Source organism: Phasianus colchicus, unplaced genomic scaffold (genome assembly GCF_987193195.1).
Source record: "Phasianus colchicus unplaced genomic scaffold, bPhaCol1.hap1.1 HAP1_SCAFFOLD_76, whole genome shotgun sequence".
Lineage (NCBI taxonomy): Eukaryota > Metazoa > Chordata > Aves > Galliformes > Phasianidae > Phasianus > Phasianus colchicus.
This window is the reverse complement of record NW_028325249.1, coordinates 74370-95494: the sequence shown is the minus strand read 5'-3', so window position 1 is coordinate 95494 and position 21125 is coordinate 74370. Positions and strand designations below refer to the sequence as shown.

At 53.3% G+C, this 21125-nt stretch overlaps 2 protein-coding genes across 6 annotated transcripts; one reads left to right on the top strand and one right to left on the bottom strand.

Annotated features, from left to right (window-relative positions):
- Positions 1-2588: 2588 nt before the first annotated feature.
- LOC149911615 (uncharacterized) lies at positions 2589-13552 on the bottom strand. Of its 5 annotated transcripts, none has more exons than XM_090133553.1 (8): positions 9852-13552; positions 9158-9565; positions 8510-8575; positions 8109-8168; positions 7489-7560; positions 7021-7113; positions 6447-6594; positions 2589-6174 (listed from the first exon to the last, which is right to left on the bottom strand). In XM_090133553.1, the coding sequence occupies exons 2-8, from the start codon at positions 9342-9344 to the stop codon at positions 6012-6014; spliced, it is 789 nt and encodes a 262-aa protein (XP_089989679.1). In that variant the 5' UTR covers positions 9345-9565; positions 9852-13552; the 3' UTR covers positions 2589-6011. The 5 variants fall into 5 exon arrangements, with proteins under 5 accessions (XP_089989679.1, XP_089989680.1, XP_089989677.1 ...); XM_090133554.1 differs by having other exon boundaries at positions 11034-13552; XM_090133551.1 differs by having other exon boundaries at positions 9158-11999; positions 12116-13552.
- LOC149911614 (RANBP2-like and GRIP domain-containing protein 8) lies at positions 13552-19679 on the top strand. The gene is made up of 6 exons (XM_090133556.1): positions 13552-13657; positions 14684-14777; positions 17305-17416; positions 17748-17904; positions 18648-18878; positions 19260-19679. Exons 3-6 carry the CDS (start codon positions 17373-17375, stop codon positions 19362-19364), a joined length of 537 nt encoding a protein of 178 aa, XP_089989682.1. The 5' UTR covers positions 13552-13657; positions 14684-14777; positions 17305-17372; the 3' UTR covers positions 19365-19679.
- The last annotated feature ends 1446 nt before the right edge of the window (positions 19680-21125 follow it).

Here is a 21125-nt window from a genome sequence, read left to right as displayed (position 1 = left end):
ACTTACCCCATGCCTGTGTGTCCTGTGGAACCCCACAGATGTGACAGTGGGCTGCTTCTCAAAGGAAACCAGTGCTCGGCGTCGGGAGCGGTGGAGGAAGCAGCTGATCCTGCCAATAACGCTGCCATCGCGCGTCCCTCCCCGGGACTCCCACACCTTCCTCTCCCCAGCCCGGCTCGGCTCCTCGCAGGCTGCAGACACTGCTGAGGCACTCGCGCTCCAGGCCGTCATCTTCCTCCCGTGCTGCCGGACCGCTCTCTGCAGGGCTGCGCTGAGCTCCTGCTGCTGCACCAGAACCGCAGCTCCCGTGCTGACGGACGGCGGAGCTTCGTGCCGGCACCCACAGCACGCGGCCCCCGGGCTGCTGGCGGCACGGCAGGATGCTCCCGTCCCCGCCTCCCTCCCACCGCCCCTCGGCTCCGGCATCCTCCCGTTATCCGCCTGAGGAAACGAAGGCCCCGCACAGGGCTCTGGACGGGCTGACCGACGGCTGATGCCAACGGAACGACGTTCAACACCGCCACGCGCCGGTCCCGCACTTCGGTCACGACGACCCGAGGCATCTCTGCAGGCCGGGGGCAGAGCGGCTGGAAGGCCGCGCGGAGGAAAAGGATCCGGGGGCGCGGGCCCCGGGTCCCCGGAAGCGGAGCGGGCGCGCGGCGCGGGGCAGCGCCGCGGGCAGCCGGGCCGGGGCCACGCGGGACGCGCGCGGTGATGACGCAATGACGGCGCGACCGCGGGCGCAAACGACCCCGCCGGGAGCGCCCGCCCCGTTCCGCGGGCCGACCAATAGGAGAGCGGGAGAGGCGGGGCCGAGCGCGGGCTCTCCGCCAATGGCGGCCGCGGGATTCCGTGCCGGGAAAGCGGCGCTCCGCCGCCCCGCGTCCCCGCCGCCGCCCGCCCCGCGCCTCGGGGCCCCGTCCGTCCCGCGTCAGAACGGAGCCGTCCTCCGGAGTCGGCGTCGCGGCGGGGCGCCGCCGGCTGAGAACCGGCGGCTGACTGCGAGCGGCGGGACGCCCGGTGTCCGGGAGCGGCTCCTGGCCGAGCCGGGCAGCCCCGAAAGAGAGGGACCGACCCCGCCGATCGAGACGCGTTCGAGCCCGGCAGAGTCGGGCGGCCGCCTTCGGTTCCGGCTCGGCTCGGCTCGAACGGTCAGCAGCGCCGTGCTGAGCCGCTGCCCCGCAGGCGGAGGACTCGACTGCCGTTTTCTGTATTCACGTCTGTCCGAGAAGAAAGCTGGCGGCGCTGGCGCTGACCAGGGAGAGGGAGGCCGGGGGCCGGAAAGCTCTCGGGCTGCGGCTCCAGGGCAGGCAGAGGAAGTCACGGCGCTTTGCTGCTGAGTTCGTTACCCGACGAAGCCCGACGCGGGGGGGCTGGGCAGACAGTCTTGCCAAAGAGGCCCGTGCTACAGCAAGATTGACAGCACGACGCCTTTTGTTCCCCTTGAGCCCTGGGCAGGCTTCGGGGCGAAAACCTTTCCACGTGCAAAGCAGCGATGGGAACTGCGTCCGTCTCCCTGCTGAGACATGCTGGGGAACGTCTCAGGGGAAGCTCAAGTTCCGTCTCGGTGCTGCCCGGACAGCTCCGGCGCGCAGCGGCGGTGCGGGGCGGCCCGGGCTGCGGGAGCGCCGCCGTCTGAGGGGTGAAGAGCTCTGAGCCAGCTGCCAACGGCCGTTCCCGCGCGCCGCGCCTCAGCCAATCGGAGCCGGCGCCGCTGCCGCTGACCAACGAGAGCCCGGGGGCGGAACGGATCGGCACGTGCCCAGCGAGAGCCAGGGGGCGGGACGGACCGGCACCTGACCAATGAGAACCCGGGGCTGGGACGGTCCGGCACCTGACCAATGAGAGCCCGGGGGCGGGACGGTCCGGCACCTGACCAATGAGAGCCCGGGGGCGGTGCGGCGTTGCGCTGCGCTGTTGGTGGGAGGAGCGCGGCAGGGGGCGGGCCGTGGGTGGGGCCTCGGGACAGAGGGAGTTTTCTTCAGGACAGGAACACCAGCCATGTGCTTCAAGGCGCGTAACTATTGAGGAGATGGAGAACGCTTGCTGTCAGAAATCATGGCAGCTGTACAGGAGCTGGGTGTATTTTGGGGACAGTCCTTGTAACCAGCTGGTTTCGAGACATTGCCCTGCCCGAGAGTCTAAACTGCACAGCAGAAGAATGCTGGGAAAATGCTTCTTCCTCACTGTTTTTCACTTGCAGGTTCTTTCCTTAGGGTTCCTTTTTCCTTTCCAAAAGGAGATTTTGGGGATCGAGGCACTTGAAGAGAGAGTGAAGCCAGCTCTTTCCAACAGTGCGGGCAGTCCCTGTGGAGAGGACCCCGGGAACTTGAGCAGGGCACACCCCTCTTGTGCCTTTCTCCCGACTGGTTTTTGGGAGACAGCAAATGGACACCCCTACAAGAAGTCTCAGGGTGTTTCCTTTTGACACTCTTATTATGGAAGTAAGAATACATTCCTGGCTCCATTTTGCTCTTGTGTCAGAAGGCAGAGATTTAAGCTACCTAAAGTCACTTTTCCACAAACATTCCCACAGAAAGAAGCATCCAACATCTCTCTGTAGCTACGGAGACCCTGACTTCTCAACTCTTTCCAGGTATGTTTTACTGTCTCTTTCCAAATTTAGAAACGGCAGCTGTGCAGAAAAACATGCCACAGATCCTGAAGTGTGGGCCAGCGGGGAGTTTTACCCCGTCTCCTCCCTGATGTCAATCTGAAGTGATCTCCTTTAGTCCTCAGTATAACAAACGCATCCTGTGACCGTGCTTGAAGACAGTCTCCCTTGAGCATTTTAGCTGAGCTTGGTTAGCGCTCTTAAAACCAGCTGTGCAAGTGCTGCTTTCCTCCCCACTGTGAGGGATTGCTGTCAGGAGCCAACCAGGCTTATGCCAGGCACATCCAGCAAGGAGCTGCTGTGGCACGATGGGCGCGTGGAGCGGCTGTCTTCCAACCTGTCCTCTGCAGCAGTTAGCATTCTGCGGGTTACTCTTCCCCAGTTTGCAGAACAAATATCAGAAGTTGATGCTCTTTTGTGAAAATGTGGGTTGAAAAAAAGGCAGTGTGACATTCCTGACTGCAGGTGAACAGCAGCACAGATGCTGCCAGCCCCGCTGTAAAAGCTGGACTTGTTAATGAAGCAGCTTATCCATCTGTGTTGGGCAGTGGTATCAGGGCATTGCTCTTCAGATCTTTGTTTTCCATCTGAGGATTTTGTCCCAGCAGGGTTTGTGCCTCAGGATTTTGGGCAGGAGAAGGGCTGGCAGCAGCCCAGGGCAGGACGTGGGTCCCCTGGGGACAGCAGCCACAGCCCCTGCCCCATCTGCACAGTGACCCTGGGCCATCCCTAGGACACCTTGAGACCCTCCTCCTCTGCACAGCCCCACAAAGCACGAGGGAAGGTCTGGGGTGGCACTGGTCCCCCTGGAATGGGGCAGGGATGGTGCCCTCCATCCCATCCATCCCCAGTGCTCAGGGCTCCAGAGATCCCCAGGGTCCCTCAGTGTCCCTGCACCAGTGCCACTCTTATCGTAACAGACTTCTTCCTTATGTCCAGTCTAAAGGAGAAGAGGAAAGGTTGTCAGGGGGTTTCCCCAGTGAGAAGTACAGTTTCAGAAAGGGACGTGTACAGAGAACCCAGAGGAATAGCAAGGCAAGCCTAACAATGACTGCTACAAAACCAATGGTACAAAGAGAGAATTCACTGCCAGAAATATCTCACAGTCCAGTGATAAAGATTCACAGCTGCAAGGTTGTCTTCTAATTAAAAACAGTAATTACAAACAATCTGGATTTTTGAGCTAACTGTTATAATAAATATTAGTAGGTGGGGATTGCTAAATGGTGCTGCAGTCTCCTACTCGTAACATCCTTGCTGCTTCATTCTGGGTGCCGTCACTGAGCAGCATCTAATGGAAGTTCTTCCCTGCTCAGCTGGCTGCCTTAGTTGGAGCCCTGATGGCAATGACGTGGTGATGGCAGGCTTAGTTTTGCTGTTTTCTCCTCGTCAGAATACTCCGACTTTTGAAGGAAGCAGCTTCTTGTTTCCTGCCTTCCTGCCTTCCTCCCTTCCTCCCTTTTAATTTTAATTCATTTGGAATATCTATATTCCATATAGATGTTTTGAATATCATTATTTGTAGTGCTGAAAACTTTTTTAGAAAACAGTCATACTCAGTTAAAAAGGTATAATAAGGATGTTAAAGAAAGAACCCTCTGATGTGTTGACCAGGGATGAACATAAAAACAGCTCCCAGTTAATGTATAGGCAGCTGATGTGACTGCCTCTGTCCTCAGCAGCTTGCTCAAAGGAACCCCACAAAGCATTTCAGCGCTGGGCTGCTGAGGGAAGCTGTCGGAACAGGAGCACTGTGTCCTCTTGCAGAGGACCGGGATGCTTTTACAGCTGACGGCTGCTTTGGTTGTGGCCACAGCTCCTGAGGAGTGCAGCAGTGCTGAGAGCTGAAATGGGGGAATGTTGCACCTCCTGGAGGATGCTGAGAAATCAGTGGCCTAGGGCAGGTGCTGGAGAGGAGCTGCAGGGTGCTATCGTGGCAGCTGGGCGCTGCTGGTAGCACAACGGACTGTGCCTCTGCTAAGGCGACTGCAGTCACAGAGCGAGCAGTGACAGCAGGCATACGAGGCTTGCAGCACTGCCTTCCTCCCGTCTCTCTCCACGTTCAGATTCTCGGCCCAGCCCACAAAGCAAAATGAAGTAGAGGAGGCAGGAAATGTGCTCATAGTTCTTGCTTGGTTCCTATTGCAGAGCAAATGATTGCCTGCTGTCCGGTAAAGCTCACGCAGAAGCACTGATGCTTTTGCATAATGCACTGCCACCCTTGTCCCCTGCCCGAGCCGGGACGTAGGGCACCCGCAGCCTCTGGGCAGCCTGGGCCAGGGCCTCGCTGCCTCTGGGGGAGGGATTTCTCTACACATCAACCTCAGTTTCCACTCTTGGAGTTCAAAGCCATTCCCACACGACAGTGGCTGTCTGCCAATGCCAAGTGGCACACAAGGTCTGCTCGTGGGTCAGGTAGTGACATGACAACAGCGTGGACAATTGTGATGGTACTTTCTATTTATTGGTACAGCACAGCCTAGAAAGCCCCAGTTGATGCCAGCTGTGGTTCTCTGGCTGTCAGATGATGTCCCCAAACCCACACACGGGGTGCTCCCAGCTCCTGACTGATGGTGGAGAAGTGGGAGGGCAGAAGTGATGCTGGGGGGGGAAGGGGCGGGAGTCAGGGGGCTGCTGTGCCTGTCATACTTCCCCCAGACAGTTTTTTTTACAGGTGTTACATGATCCCCCTGAGGGGGCCGCTCCCACCTCTTGATGGATGGTGGAGAGGAGTGTGAGGGCAGAGGTGGTGTTGGGGGGGCTGGGGGCTGCAGGGCCTGATATGCTTCCCCCTGGCATTCTGGGTGGTTTTCTGGGTGTTGGGCAATGCCCCCAAACTGACAACCTAGGGGGGCCGCTCCCACCTCCTGAAGGATGGTGGAGGGGAGTGGGAGGGTGGTGATGATGCCCAGGGGGATGGGGGGCTGCTGGGCCAGTTGGCTTTCCCAAGGCAGCGGTTGTCAGTCGGTTGGACAATGTCCCCAAGTCTACACACTGCTGGGCTCGCTTCCATCCCCTGATGGATGCTGGAGGGGAGAGCGAAGGCAGAGGTGGTGCTGGGGGCTGCCAGGCCTCTCAGGCTTCCCTGAGGATGTGGCTGCCCCCAGGCTGACACCCTGAGGGACCACTCCCGACCCCCGAAGGATGGTGGTGGGGGATGGGGGGTGGTCTTGATGCCCAGGGCGGCTGGGGGGCTGCTGGGCCTGTTGCTCATCCGCCAGGGTGCCGTTGTTTGGGTGCCGGCCGATGAGCACAAGCTTCAAAGCCAAGCGGGTTCCTCCCGTCCCCTAAAAGATGGCGGTGGGGGGTGGGGGGTGGTGTTGATGCCCCCCGGGCTGCAGAGCCTGGGCTGGTGGGCTGTGGGGCCCGTGACGGGGGCAGCTGAGCCCGGCTGCTGTCAGGTCTGGCAGGGGCCGCCCTGGTGGTGCCATCCGGCTGGTGGGCAGGTGGTCACGGCCGTTGGCATCATGTCCATCTGCCAGGCCCCTTGAGGAGAGCAGGACGAGGGCAAACTGTGGCCGCAGACATCGTGCTGGGCTCCATCAGCTGCAGCGAGGCGCCTGTGGAGAGAGGAACGTGCTGAGGGCCCCTGCTCTCCTTCCTCAATGGCAAAGAGCCGCCCTCAGCTCTCAGCCTGTCTCAGGCCCAGCACTAAGAACGGGCTGCAGGAACGGCCGTGCCAATTCAAACATCTGATAGCGTAAATCTCAGACCACGTTAGCCAACAACTAACCGGCCTCTGTGCTGCTGGAACTACAAGTGCCTCCTGGCTCACAGCAGCCCTACAGTAAAGAGTTGGGCAGGATGGGGGTGGGGGTGAACAACAACTCACTGGTTTCTCTGCCTCCATCGCCGGATAAGCAGACAGCATGTTAGCATGGCTGCCAGCATGGAAACCAGGAAAGCTGCAGTCAGTGCCAGGCAGTACTTCAGTAAAACTTGATCTTCTGTGGCGTTTGCACGTCCTTCATCTTCCACACCTGGAGGAACAATGTGCTCACTGCTGTGTCTTGTGCCCTACTGGCAGTCTCACGAGAGGTCTGACATGGCCAAAAATGTTGTCTTTCACTTTGTTGGCCTCCAGGAACATGTGAAAATCCTTGGGCTGCAATGCTTCCCTGATTCCAGCGAAGCAAAGGGAACTCCCTAAGGCACTGCACATCAAGGCAGCGCCTTAGGGAACCTCTTTTTGGCCTCTCAGCTTTGTTTACACTCTGGCTCTGCCACGGTCCAGACCTTCCTGGGCCATGGATTTGCTCCTTCTTCTCCATCGTGCTCTAAGACTCCTTTTGCACTTGCCCACCATTGCCTCCTGAGGCTGGGTAGTTGTCTGACTAAACAAATCTCACTAGAGCAGGAGAGCGTGTGGATCTGTTTAATCAGGGTATAGACAGAAATACACTCACCACGTGCTGCCTTCTTCATGATTTTCATTAGTAAATGGGACAGTCTCTTGGAATATTTTCCATCTTCCCATGCCACTTTCCATCCCCCAGGACCTTAACAGAAAGCATTAAGATAAATCTTAGAGAAACAAAGTATTGAACTGAGCGGTCTTTTCGGTGAAGTCAACAAAGACAACAGCCACCCTGGGATGCCTGTGGGGCTCCAGCACAGGAAGCAGCCGAGAATTTGGCACAGCCTTCCCTGGAGGCAATTCTGCACCCAAAGCATGAGGAGAACTTCCCACCACACACTGCAATCTACACAACTGCACAAGGGCATCACTGAAGAGCAGATGGTGCCAGGGGATCATGTGAGGACAGGGTACGCACATGCAGCTGTGCATTCTCACTCACGCTTGCAGACATGCCCGGCTGACATTAGGACTGTGAGCTGGCATCTCTCAAAGGAAGCAAAAACTCATGGCATACCAATACGAGTTGCTGGGGCTTCTGTCCTTGAGCTCGGCTGGGAAGCTGGAGACCATTCGACTCCACCCGCACCTGTACACAAACACAGAGCAGCTCCTGTCAGACATGGCCAGGTACTTGTTTAGACTGCAATGCCAGCTCCACAGCACTCTTCTCTGCCTGCTACACAGCAGCATCTGGCAAATAGCTGCTGGGTGCCTGCAGCAGCACCGTGCCAGTCCAAGAAGGAACCGTGTGCGGAACTGTCTGCAGAAGGGAAGGGGTGGAAGGGGAAGGGAAGATCCCTTTCCTTTGGGATAGCCCCACAGGAGGCTTATGGAGCAGATTATGCTGAGCCTTTGGCAAGACACTGCTTATAGGCGCAGCTGTAATGAGAAACATTCCCATTGTGTGTTGTGATCTCTCTCTTCCTTAGGGACCTGCAGTGACTGGAAGGGGCTCAGCTGATGACGTGGCACTCAGACTTGGGTTGAAAGTTGCCAAGCTGGAGAGGTGGGCAGTTGGCTGGCACCCAGGCTTCTCGTGCAGGAGAAATCACCGGGCAGTGAAAAGCTGAACCCTTCCTGAACTACCACAACCACATATGAGCAGAGAGCGTGAGATGAAGGCTGGTGACTTACCTCTGGCATCCAGCCCAGGCTCAGGAACAGGACTCTGCTTTGGTAATTCACCAAGAGGACCTGCAGGCACAGATGTGATCAGACACAGGTGAGGAGAGCTTCCACTGCACCTTGGGGCCTGGGGTTTTTTTCTGCAGTGACCTGCGAGGACTGGCTGCAGGTCAGGGAATGACATGGCCCAAACAGCAAACGTATAGGTTCTCTCCTCCAAAGAGTGGCAAGGGCTGCCTTCCCACAGATATGTGACAACTCTCCAAATAAAGAAATACTCAGGACTGATCTGTGTACAGCCTTTGAGGCACAAAGAGACTTGAAAGACCCTTGGAGGTTCCTGAGTACCCAAATAAACTATGACGGCACTAACTTTTCTGCCTTCAAGGAAGCAGACACTCACAACTTACCTCTGGGTTTCCCCTGAGACACAAAAGCAGCCTTCATCCCATTGTCCGGATATGGAGCACCATCATCTAGAATCAAGAACAGAAGAGGGATGTTCCCATGGCATGTTGTGATCTCCTCCCTTAGTGGTGGGGGAGGGCTCAGCTAATGGGATGGCAGACTCAGGCCGTGACTGCCAAAGCTACAGGGTGATCTGGAGCCTGGCACTGGGCAGCTTTCCGAAGCTCTCCAGGCCACGTGCAACACCCCTCCGGGACTGTGTGGACGAGCACACCAAGAAAAGACACCTAGAGCAAACTGGGCTCCAGCCGGGGGTCTCTGCTGGGAACCAGGATTCATCTATGGGGAGCACCAGGAAGCCGGAGCAGAAATGCTCCCGCTTTTCCCAGCACACATCTTCTGAGCTCCCCCTAGGTCAGCCCCGGCCAAAGAGCGTGCTCAGCCAGCAGCAGAGCCACGGCCCGGCACGGCTGGAGCCAGCCCTGCAGAGCACTGCTTCCTCACGCCCTCGCCTGGCTCCTGCGCTGCTGCCCGTCCCCCCCATCCCAACACCCCCACAGAAGGCAGCCCCAGGGCAGCACACGGGGACAAGAGCCCGGAGCTCTCGCCCTCGCCGCCACTCGGTTGTGGCCCTGTCTCTGCCCACCCACCTGCTGCTGGCGCTCGCCACGGAGCGGCACAAGTCTCCTGGGAACACGTGGCCGTCAGGAGGAGGAGGAGAGCAAGGCGGGCGGGGGCCGTGGCCCCCCACACTCGTGCCATGCTGCCACCACCACCGCTGCAGCCACAGCGAGTGCTGCTGGGCGGCACAGAACGCCTGGGGCACACGCTGAGCATTGTGAGCTCATGGCACCAGGCGGGGCGTTGTGACCCCACGTCCCCACGATGACATCTGTTCCGCCACCAGGGCCAGCTTCCCCCTGGGCTTGCTGTGTGCGCTGTCGTGCTGGGGGAGGATTCCCAGGCATCTAGAGCAGCAGGAGACCACTGATGTCACATGGACAGCACGGAAGTGTGGAATGGCTCGGCTGGGAAGCGACATTAAAGAGACAGAGACGCTGTCAAAGGAGAAAGAAAATCACTTCAGTGTTGTTTTTACTGCTTTGTGCAAATCTAGAGATTCACTTTTCTCTTTTAATGCCAAAACAGAAGCCGGTTCTTCAGTGACATTTCTCCTTCAACCCTCCCACCCCATCCACTCTCCCCTCCCATCACCCCTACCTCTCTCATTTTCTCCTTCCTCTCCTCTCCCCTCTCCTCCCCCCCTTCGCTTCCCCTCCCCTCCCCTTCCCCCTCTTTTCTCCCTTTCCCCTCCCCTTCCCCCTTGCCTTATGCCAAACTTACCTCTCCTGCTCTTCTGATTCTCTTGCCTTGCTTTCCTTTGCAATGCTATGCATTGCTCTCTCCATATTTATTGCCAGCCATTCTTTTCTTAGCTCATATTCTTTACTTTTTACTTGGCTTTTTTCTTCTATTCTCTTTGCCTTTCTTCTCTTTTCTTCTTTTAGTCCTTTTTTCTCTTTTCATATATTATTTTCTCTCTCTTCTTTTATTTTCTCTTTTTTCTCTTTTTATTTTTTTCTTTTTCATTTTTCTTTTTTCTCTTTTCTAACATTAAATACTTTTTTCTCTTTTTTCTTTTCTCTTCTTTTATCTTTCTTAATTTTTTTTTGCTTTTTTTTCATTTTTTCTGTTTTCTCTTCTTTTTATCTTTCTTTCTTATTTTTATTATATATTCTTTTTTCTTTTCTCTATTTTGTCTCTTTCCTTTTTCTTTTTTCTATTTTTCATCTTTTTTTTCTTTTCTCTTTTTTCTTTTTTCTTTTTCTCTTTTTTTCCTCTTTTTCTCATTTCCTTTAATCTTTTTTTCTTTTTTTTTCCCTCTTGTTTTTCTCATTTTTTCCTCATTTTTTTTCTCATTTTTCTTTCTCTCTTATTTTTTCTGATTTTAATCATACGTTTTCCTTTAACCCTCCCCTCAAACCCCCCCTCCCCTCCTCTGCTCCCATCCCCTACCCTCCCCATCCCCCTACTCTCCTTTTCTCCCTTACCCTCACCTCCCTTACCCCTCCCCTTCTCCCTTCCTTAGCCTACCATTACCTCGCCTGCCCTTCACTTACCTTCTCCTCACTTCCTTCTTATTCATGCTCTTGGCTTTTCCTGCTACTCAAGCCAAATCTCAACACTTGCCTGCTCCGCTTGCTGCTCTGACAAGTGCCTCTCAGCTCTGCTCGCAACTTAACGCCTACTGCCTGCCCTTCTCTATTCCCTTCTCGTGCCCTTCAGGCTTCTGCTCCCCTTGCTGAGCAAGCCCATGCCTGGTAGCTCCCCTTCAACCTCCTCCGCCCTTTGCCTTTCTCCACACAGATGCTTGCTTCTGGCCAGCACTCCTGCCCACTGCCTAGCCCACAGCCCGCATCTCTTGGGGAGACAGCAAGGTGGCCTGGAGCTACCCACACCTCCTCCCGGGCACGGCTTCTCAGCTTTGCTTCAAGCCCACAAAAATCCCCAAGGAGCTCCTCTTACCTTTGGGCTCAGCTTCTTCTCCTGCCGTGCAGCTCCTGTGCCAGGCCGGGGCTCAGCTCTTCCCACACTCCTCCATTCCTGCCGGGTTGCATTTTTTCATTCTTTGTCTTGCTTTCCTTTGCTCTGCTACGGTTAGCTTTCCTACCTGCTTTCTCTACATTTACACGCATTACTTTTTACTTCTTATTCTCTTTTTTCCTCTTTTCTATTTTCCTCACAGTCCTCCCTGTTTCTTTTTTGTTGCTTGTTTGTTTCTTGGTTGGTTTTTCTGTTTTAATCTTTTTATCTTTTCTTACTTGTTTTTTTTTTTTTTTTTTCAGCCTCCTGATGTTACTTTATATCCATCTGTTGGCCCCCTTTATCCCCCTTATCGTTTCTGTATATGGGCCTTTACCAGTGCCTCTTCTCCCCACATTACCCTATAGCCCCCCGATAGCCCCATATTCCCCTATACTTTACTATAGTCTACACAAGCCCCCTAGAGCTCCCCTACAGCCTTTTATAACCTCATATGTCCCACCTATACCTCTCTGCAGACCCCTATCGCGCCTGTTTCTCCATATCACACCCACAGCCCTCCCACTGCTCCCTCTAGCCCCATATCCTGGGGGTCTTGATAGATGAAAAACTTAATATGAGCCAGCAGTGTGCCCTTGTGGCTCGGAAGGCAAATGATATCCTGGGCTCCATCAAAAGAGGGGTGGCCAGCAGGGACAGGGAGGTGATTGTACCCCTCTACACTGCTCTTGTGAGGCCCCATCTGCAGTACTGCGACCACGTCTGGAGCCCCCAGTACAAGAAAGACAGGGAGCTGTTGGAGAGGGTCCAGAGGAGGGCCACAAAGATGATCAGGGGACTGGAGCACCTCCCTTATGAGGACAGGCTGAGGGAGCTGGGCTTGTTCAGCCTGGAGAAAAGAAGGCTGCGGGGTGACCTCATTGCAGCATTTCAGCACCTAAAGGGAGCCTACAACAGGAGGGGAATCAACTCTTGGAAAGGGTAGAAAACTGCAGGACGAGGGGAAATGGTTTGAAGTTGAGGGAGGGGAGATTTAGGTTGGATGTCAGGGGGAAATTCTTTACAGAGAGAGTGGTGGAACAGGCTGGAACAGCTGCCCAAAGAGGTTGTGGATGCCCCGTCCCTGGAGGTGTTCAAGGCCAGATTGGATGGGGCCCTGGGTAGCCTGGTCTAGTGTGAAATGTGGAGGTTGGTGGCCCTGCATGTGGTAGGAGGGTTGGAGATTCATGATCCTCGAGGTCCCTTCCAACCCTGGCAATTCTGTGATATCCCCTTCTAGCCCACCTATTTGCCCCCTACAGACATCTGTACAACCACATTCTCTTATATCCTCCCCCAGCCCCCTATATCCCTCCCCATAGCTCTCCCCAGCCCCTCTGAGCCCCTTCCCAACCCCCCCAATGCTCCCTATAGCACCGTGTCCCCCCTAAGCCCCTCACCGCCCTCCATTGCCCCAAATCCCCCTAGACCCACCCCTAGAGCCCCATATACCCCAATCCCGTACCACAGCCCACTCCAGCCCCGTGTGCCTCCCTATACCCCAGCAGCCTTCTGTAGCCCCCTGCCCCCCCACGGCCCTCCCAGCTCCCCACAGCTTCCTAGCCCCCTCTACTTCCCTTCAGCCCCTGTATCTCTCCCGGAGCTCCCCAGAGCTCCATATTGATCCCACATCCATCCCACAGCCACAGCCCGTCCCGTACATATCCCACTTCCCCACATCCCATCCTGTCTCCATCCACATCCCCACATCCCAGTCCCACTCCCAGCCCCTCACCCCACACGGAGGTGGCTTACGGCCGCGCAGGGTTCCCTCCCCGGCCCGGCGGCGCTCTCCGTCCCTCCCGGCTCCGGCGCCGCTGTCCTCAGCACCGCTCCCGTCGTGCCGCAGTTCCGTCTCGGTGCTGCCCGGACAGCTCCGGCGCGCAGCGGCTGTGGGACCGGCACCACCTGAGGGGAGAGCCGGCTGCCAACGGCCTTTCCCGCGCACTGCGCCTCAGCCAATCGGAGCCGGCGGCGCTGCCGCTGACCGATGAGAGGCACGAACGGACCGGAACTGCCCCTGACCAGTGAGAGGCCGGAGCTGCCGCTGGCCAATGAGAGGCACGAACGGGCCGGAACTGCCCCTGACCAATGAGAGGCCGGGGGCGGGGCAGAGCGGCTGTGGGGGGGCCTCGGGGTGCTCTCTGTTGCCATAGGGGATGGGATCGGGGCTGTGGGATTGCGACTGGGATGAGGGAATGAGATGGACAGGTGGGTGATGGGCTCGGGAGGAGGGACTGGGAATGAGATTTGGAATTGGGATGTGGGATGTAGGATGTGGGGTCGGGACGTGGGGTTGGGATGTTGAATGTGGGATTGGAATGTGAGATTTGGGATTGGGATGTGGGGATGTGGATATGGGATGGATATGGGATGGGATATTGGGCAATGGGATGCGTATGGGATGGGCTCTGGGTATGGGGTGGACTTGGAATGGATACGGGATCATAGAACCATAGAATTGCTCAGGTTGGAAAAGAGCTCCAAGGTCATCAGATCCAACCGCAACCCAACATGAAATCTGTTCAGCCGTGCTTTGTGTCTCTGTGACGTCTGTAAAGATTGAGGTAAAAGACCCAAAGTAAAAGGAGGGCTGCAATCAGTGATTTCTGGGAACTTTGTAGAACTGAAGAACTTCTGAAACAAATGGATGTTTCTGTTCAGCAGAGGGAAAGTAGTCATTTCAAGATAAAACCTGCTGTCCAGAAAGCCTGCAGATGTACTGTGGAACATCCTCTCTAGGCACTAAGAGCAAGGTCTTTTTTCCCTTTCACTTTTCCTTTCCCTTTCCCTTTTTCTTTCCCTTTTCCTTTCTTTCCTTTTTTTCCTTTTCCTTTTCCCTTTCCTTTTCCTTTTCCTTTCCCCTTTCCCTTTTTCCTTTTCCTTTCCTTTTCTTTCTCATGTTGTGCAGATTTTCTCATTGAGTATCTGAAATGTAAGGGAGATACCCCAATGTAGTTCACCTTCTCTTTTTCATAAATAGTCAGTATGGAATATCCCAAACTGCCGTTCTGAATGGCACCACCCCAAAATACATGGTATGGGTTTTTGGTTTGGTTGGTTGGTTATTGTTTGCTTGTTTCTGGAGATATTTCATGTTGATGAGTTTTAATGGTGGGTAGGAGCCTCAGAGAACACCAGGGTAAGGACTCGAGAACTTTGGTCTGGTTTGCAAATTCCCTTGTATCCTTCTGGGCATGCTTTTAAGATGTTGGTCTTCCTCCAGAGAGATTTTTATTATTTTTTCCCTTCACTCCCCTTCCCTGTTCCCTCCCCTTCCCCGTTTCCTTAACTTCCCTTGTCCGACCTTACCTTCACTTACGTTTTATTTTTTATCTTTTTTTTGCCTATTGACTGGGTCAGCAGGAAGGACGTAGACACGAAGGAAGGCATAAGCTTATTTTATTGTCAATTTCAAAACAATACAAAAACAAAGCAGTGCCCTAAAGTGAAAAGATAAGCTTAGCAGGAAAGAAAATAAGCAGTGCAGCGAGTCTAATCATTACCACGTCATAATATAATGACATGTAGCATAGTGATAGTGATTAAGAAAGATGCATCACCAGTTGCCCTACTCCTTTATCGTCATCCAGATTCACAGTGGCTGGGGAGTCCCGGTTGCAGGAAGGATCTGGAGAAGCTGTCCCAGCAGTTGGGAACTCATACGGCGATGTGTCCACCCCGGAGGTGAGGTCTGCAGAGTACTAGGGTAGGCAGCAGTCAGGTGGAACATCCGTTTTCCTTTTCTCCTCTCGGTTTTCTTCCTGAATACCCTGTCCAGGGTTCAAGGAGGAGCAGAAAGAGCTGTGCCATCTGTTTTGGTGTAGCACGGGCCTCTTTGGCAAGACTGAGCGCCCAGAGCCCCGGCAACATGCTTAGTCAGGTAACAGACATTGCAGCAAAGTTCCCTTGTGAGCAAGGCTCCCCACCCTGACTTTGAGGTCGGATGGCAGGGGGAGTGGAAGCTGAGGGAAGCGGCTGTGTGGGAGGGCACAGAGCTGACTTGTTGGGAAGATGGTTTGCCAGGGCTGTGCGCTCTTCAAACTGGTGAGCCCTCGGTAGAGTTACGAGGAGCCCAGTGCTGTCAGTCCGTACAGATCCCTGCGTTTTGTGGAACTGAAGAGCCCAAACAGGGGACAGGTGTTCCTAAGCTTCTGGTTTTCTTTCACGTGCTGTGTGGTTGATATTCCTGTCTGTGTGACAGCGCTGTGGAAGGTCAGGAAAAAGAGAGGGAGAGCTGGGCCAGTGTAGTTTTGCTGCTGTACCTGGCAGCCAGATTCCCTGCGATCTGGAAATGGTGCACAGATCATAGAGAGCCAACCAGTGCAGTTAGTGGGAGCTATTTAATCCCCAAAGGTGCTGCTCTGCTGCTGTGAGTGGGTTCTATTGCAGAGGCAGCAGATTCAGCAGTGTGCTGCAGAGCGTGAATGCACGCGGGCTGCTGTTCTGCTGCAGGGTCTTGGGGTGAGGCAGCGTGCATCTTCATTTTGAGCTTTTCCAACAGCAACAAAGTTCTCCTGTGGCTTTGTTGAGCTGACTTGGGTGCTGTTTAGACTATGCAGTGTGGAGCGCACCGCTGCCAAATTCAGAGATGCTCTTCAACCGTTCTGAGATTCCTGTTGGGCTCAACAAAAACCATTGCTTCGCTTCTTGTTGCACTCGAGGCCAAGTTCTGTGGTTTGGTTTCATCTTTGCAGTGATGCTTACAACTCACTGTCTAGCACAGTCAATGGTGGAAATAGTGACTGGTTTTCTTGTTGTGCTGATTTTGGAAGGGAGGGTCTTTCAAGGCTGCCAGCGTGTCTGATGAAGTTTCTTTTCAACCCTGTTTACAAGGAGATGTCAAGCATGACTCTGCTCTGATGAATGTCAGCGTGTCCTTGTTTTACTTCAGAACACAGACTGAAACTCAGGAGACTTGCGTGAATAACTTCCCCCCGTATTTTGGGGTGGGAAGAGGGTTGGAGATGAACTTCAGGCGTACTTAGACTGCAGAGACTTGTTTCACGTTATTTAGTTTACGTCTGCCGTGAAGTTTTTGCTTGTCACTTCCTAGTTCTCTAGCTCCTTCATGCAGGTAGAAAATGCTTTTTGGATGCAGTAGTCTATTTCTGATGTTATCAGCCCAAGATAACTTCACAGCACGCACTGTGTGAGTGAAAGGTGAAACGTAAGTCTCCAAAGGTATCTATGGAGGGGTAGGAGGAGGAAACAAAAGTGAAAATACAAAAAGCAAAGCAGAAGGCAGAGCCGGCAGGAGGGGAAGATGGCAGAAGCACCAGCAGGAGGAGCTGGGGTAACATCTTCACTCTTAGTTTGTAGGATTTGTTTTCTCCTGCAACACTGTTGTATTGCAACAGCAGCAATAACAAAAAGTTCAGCTGTAGCAGACCCCATTCTTCTGATTTCTTTAGTCAGAAGTGTTTGTGAAATGTCCCAAGTATAAAGATCAGTCGCTTGCTTCGCTAATGGCCTCAGTTTTCCTTTGGTAGCTTCTGCCCGTTATTGGAAACAAGATTCCTTTCTTAATCCTGTCTCTTTCAGAAACAAAGGCTTGAATACAAGAAGTGGGCTGGTAATTAACTGTTAGCACTGTTATGCGTTGCTGAAAAGAGGGCTCTTCCTGTTCAGTTGCTTCAAACGTACTGTACATCTGACATGTGCCTGTCGTGTTTGTTTTCGTTTTCCATTCAGAAATGGTTGAAAGGATTCATCTGTGCTAAGCTGTATTTTGAAATAAAAGAGTATGAACTTGCTAAAAGGTAATACGTGTTGATGTATGTGGTTGATCTGTTCTTGAAAGTGTAATAGAAAAGCCAGCTGAAGTAGAGAAATCAAGATCACGATCATGCCTTTTTAAGGTAACAGTAAATGGAAGGATTGGGTGCCACTGAAATCCTTCTAAAGGAGCAACTGCATTAGTTATATAATACCAAAGAAATCATGGAGTTGAAGTGGCTTTTATTTCATCATATGATGCATCTGGTTCTGTGAGCTGCTGCTCAGAACTCAGTACTTGCTGACAAGTAAGTAGCATTGGTACGTGTAAAAATAATGTTGTTCCTCACAGGAAGGTCTAGGTCAAGCATCTAGAACTAAATATAGCCCTGCTTTCCATTTGACAGATTAAATTCCCTTTAGCTTTAGCTGCACGGTGTGGGGGGACTTGTATTATTGAGGAGTATTGATCTTTCTGGGTTTTCTCGCTCTGTAGATACATATCTACTTATCTCAGTGTCCAAGAGAGAGATCCCAGGGCACACAGGTTTCTTGGACAAATTTATGAAGCTCAGGACAACACAGAAAAAGCTGTTGGGTGTTACAAGGTAAGCGATCCACTGACCCCCTGTAATGACCAGCTTTCTTCCTTTGTAAATGGACTTTTAAAATGCATCTGTGCTGTGCATTCCTTAAGCTCAGAGAGAAAATGTGTTGTGGACAAATTGTATGATGTACATTTTGCATTGCCAAATCTGTCTATGATGTACTTAAGAAAGGATTCTTTTTTTGGTAGAATTGGCTTCAGCTTTTATTTATTTATTTTCCAGTTGATTCTTTCTTTTGTGTCCTGACTTGATCTTTGTGGTAACTGCTATGATAGTCTTCCCATTGCCCTTTGGACTAAGGGTCTGTGCCTGCTGTGGAATTGCCAAGCAGGGATGATGGTAATCTCCAGAACCCAATACAGAAGGATCTGGTGCTGAAGATTGTGGAGCTATTCTGCAATAAAGACACCAGTGATGGAAGAGCAAAATACTGGGTTGAGGAAGCTGCCAGGCTGCTCCCCAGGAATCCTGCTGCTCTCAGATTGAAGGTAAATTCCAGCTTCTCATCTCTGCTCTGTGCCTTGAAGAAACTTTCCGTATCTGACTGGGTGCTTCTAGCATGCCATCTAGTCATCTCACAATATTTCCTTGGCTAAATTAGTTTAGCATTAGTTTAGCATGAATCTATTACATGTTAATTTCTTTGCTGTCTGATGTTTTTGTCTAGCTTGCTTGAAAATTGCAGCTCTGAGCTTTCTCATGCGTTTTAAGGTTGAGGTGTTCAAAAATGTGGGGAAACTGTGTTAGCAATAATATCCAAGAAGTTGAGTTTAGATAGTCGCAACAGACACATCAAGTATTGCCTAAGCTGCTTTTTAGTTTTTTGAGTTTAAAAATGCAGAATGTAGGAAGTGCTGTCATTCTCAACTACAGTGTAAATGCTTTCATCAGTTATGCAGTGTCACTTTGGCACTTATTTTTATGTAGCACAGCTGCAGGGACACAGAGGTTCTCAGAGGCTTCTGTTAGCTTTCTGTTGTCTTATTTGGACCAGCTATTCTGTAACAAGGTGTGCTGTCTCTGTCTCAGATAGTCTGACAGTCTTAACTTGGCATCTACGAGAGGCACAGTGAAGTTTTTTCCCCTGTTATCTCGTTTCTAAGATGTTGGAGTAATTCCAGCAAGTCTGTAGTCTGTGTAGCGGAGGTGAGCAAACTGTCAGGTAATGTGGTTGTTGAAAAGGCTGATGTGGAAAAAAAATATATTAATACGTTGCCTTGATGTTTAATAGGAGAAGTTTCAAGAATATAAAGTCGAAGATGGCTGGAATGAGCTCTTTTATGTGACTCAAGCTGAACTCCGTGTGAGACCCGATGACGTCTACCTTAACATCAGACTTGTTGCACTGTACCGCTCACGCAATAAGTTACGAGATGCTGTGCTCCATGTTCAGGAGGCAGAGAAGAAAATACCTCTGGAGACAAGCTTGGAATGGTACTCCTGTGTCGTAAAGACACTTGAGGTACTTAACCATCTTTTGATCCTGTCATAATCTTCCATATCCTCAAAACTGGTCATAGTCTGTTATTTTTGTTCCACTGACAGCTATTGCTCAAGTGATTTAACTTTTCCAAATGAAAGTCTACTGAAGCCAATTGTTTAATGGGGATTTTCTTCCTAAAGTTAAACCTTGCTTATTTTCTTACTTCAAGTCTAAGCTGGATATAGCAGCTCCATCAGGGGGAGAACTGTTCAAAGAGTTCCTGGAACTTTACTGCTGAAGGATATGTTAATGCCTCAGCTGTGATCCTGGGTTAGGTAGCAGTGTGTCCTGGAGAAGTAATGTCCTTGCCTTCACAGAAAGATGGTGGTTCCTCATCCTCTGATGAACTTTATTCTTTAGGAATGCCTCAAATCAGCGCAGGACAGGACTTGGAACTTAATACAAAGAATTGGGGAGCTATCAAGAGCAGTCATCTACTGGCTCATTCTAGCTTTATTAAAATGAAGTTTGTTCTTTACTGGAAGAAAAGGAGGTTATCAGGAGTAATCAGCAAGGGGGAGGGCATGCTTGACCAACCTGGTAGCCTTCTACAATGTTGTCACTGGCTGGGTGGATGTAGTGCATGTAGTCTACCTTGCTTTCAGCAAGGCGTTTGATACCGTCTCCCACAACATCCTTATGACAAAGCTGAGGAAGTGTGGACAGATGAGTGGACAGTGAGGTGGGTTGAGAACTGGCTGACTGGCAGAGTGCAGAGGGTCGTCGTTGGCGGTGCAGAGTCCGGTTGGAGACCTGTAACCAGCGGTGTTCCTCAGGGGTCGGTGCTGGGTCCGGTCTTGTTCAACATCTTCATCAATGTCCTCAATGAGGGAATAGTGCTCACCCTCAGCAAGGGTGATCTGTGAGGCCCCGTGTACTGAAAGGCAGCCACACGGTCTCCCATGAGCCTTCTGTTCTCCGGGCTCAACAAGCCCAAACCTCTCAGTCTCTCTCCAAAGGAGACATTCCCGATGCTTTGAAGCCTTTGAAGTCACGTTCCTGATGTCCAAGTTACGTGCCCATCATGTGTTAATGCTGCTGTGCCAATCGGTGGGCTCAACAGCTGCAACAAAGACACCAACGTCTTTGGGATAGGCTTATTTTACTGCCTATGACAAAATAAAACCAAAGTCATATTGGCAGTGTCTATAGCCAAAAGAGAAGCTTAGCAGTAAAGGGAATAAGCAAGGCAGTGGGCCTACTCATTGCCACGTGAGCACAGTGGTGAAGAAAGATCCACGACCAATAGCCCCAGCACTTTACCATCAGCCAGATCCGCAGTCACTGGGGAGCCCCGTTTGCAGGGAGGATCTGAAGAACCTCTCCCAGCCATGGGGAAGTTGCACAGCAATGCATCCATCCCACGAGTGAGGCGTCCAGAGCCGCTGCAAGCAGCTCCAGCCTTTCTAGCACAGAGTAAACCAATGTACGGAGCAGTCCGGGGGAACAGCCGCTGCCCTCTTTCTCCTCTTGGTTTTCGCCCCGAAGCCTGCCCAGGGCTCAAGGGGAACAAAAGGCGTCGTGCTGTCAATCTTGCTGTAGCACGGGCCTCTTTGGCAAGACTGTCTGCCCAGCCCCCCCGCGTCGGGCTTCGTCGGGTAACGAACTCAGCAGCAAAGCGCCGTGACTTCCTCTGCCTGCCCTGGAGCCGCAGCCCGAGAGCTTTCCGGCCCCCGGCCTCCCTCTCCCTGGTCAGCGCCAGCGCCGCCAGCTTTCTTCTCGGACAGACGTGAATACAGAAAACGGCAGTCGAGTCCTCCGCCTGCGGGGCAGCGGCTCAGCACGGCGCTGCTGACCGTTCGAGCCGAGCCGAGCCGGAACCGAAGGCGGCCGCCCGACTCTGCCGGGCTCGAACGCGTCTCGATCGGCGGGGTCGGTCCCTCTCTTTCGGGGCTGCCCGGCTCGGCCAGGAGCCGCTCCCGGACACCGGGCGTCCCGCCGCTCGCAGTCAGCCGCCGGTTCTCAGCCGGCGGCGCCCCGCCGCGACGCCGACTCCGGAGGACGGCTCCGTTCTGACGCGGGACGGACGGGGCCCCGAGGCGCGGGGCGGGCGGCGGCGGGGACGCGGGGCGGCGGAGCGCCGCTTTCCCGGCACGGAATCCCGCGGCCGCCATTGGCGGAGAGCCCGCGCTCGGCCCCGCCTCTCCCGCTCTCCTATTGGTCGGCCCGCGGAACGGGGCGGGCGCTCCCGGCGGGGTCGTTTGCGCCCGCGGTCGCGCCGTCATT

Coding starts and splice junctions, on each gene's coding strand:
- LOC149911615 (XM_090133553.1), bottom strand. CDS start 9,344: ATGCTCAGCGTGTGCCCCAGGCGTTCTGTGCCGCCCAGCAGCACTCGC. Junction 8,169..8,509: donor GTCTCAGGGGAAACCCAGAG/GTAAGTTGTGAG, acceptor CTGTGCCTGCAG/GTCCTCTTGGTGAATTACCA. Junction 7,114..7,488: donor AGCCCCAGCAACTCGTATTG/GTATGCCATGAG, acceptor CTTTCTGTTAAG/GTCCTGGGGGATGGAAAGTG.
- LOC149911614 (XM_090133556.1), top strand. CDS start 17,373: ATGAAGCTCAGGACAACACAGAAAAAGCTGTTGGGTGTTACAAG. Junction 17,905..18,647: donor CTGCTGCTCTCAGATTGAAG/GTAAATTCCAGC, acceptor GATGTTTAATAG/GAGAAGTTTCAAGAATATAA. Junction 18,879..19,259: donor GTGTCGTAAAGACACTTGAG/GTACTTAACCAT, acceptor TTTATTCTTTAG/GAATGCCTCAAATCAGCGCA.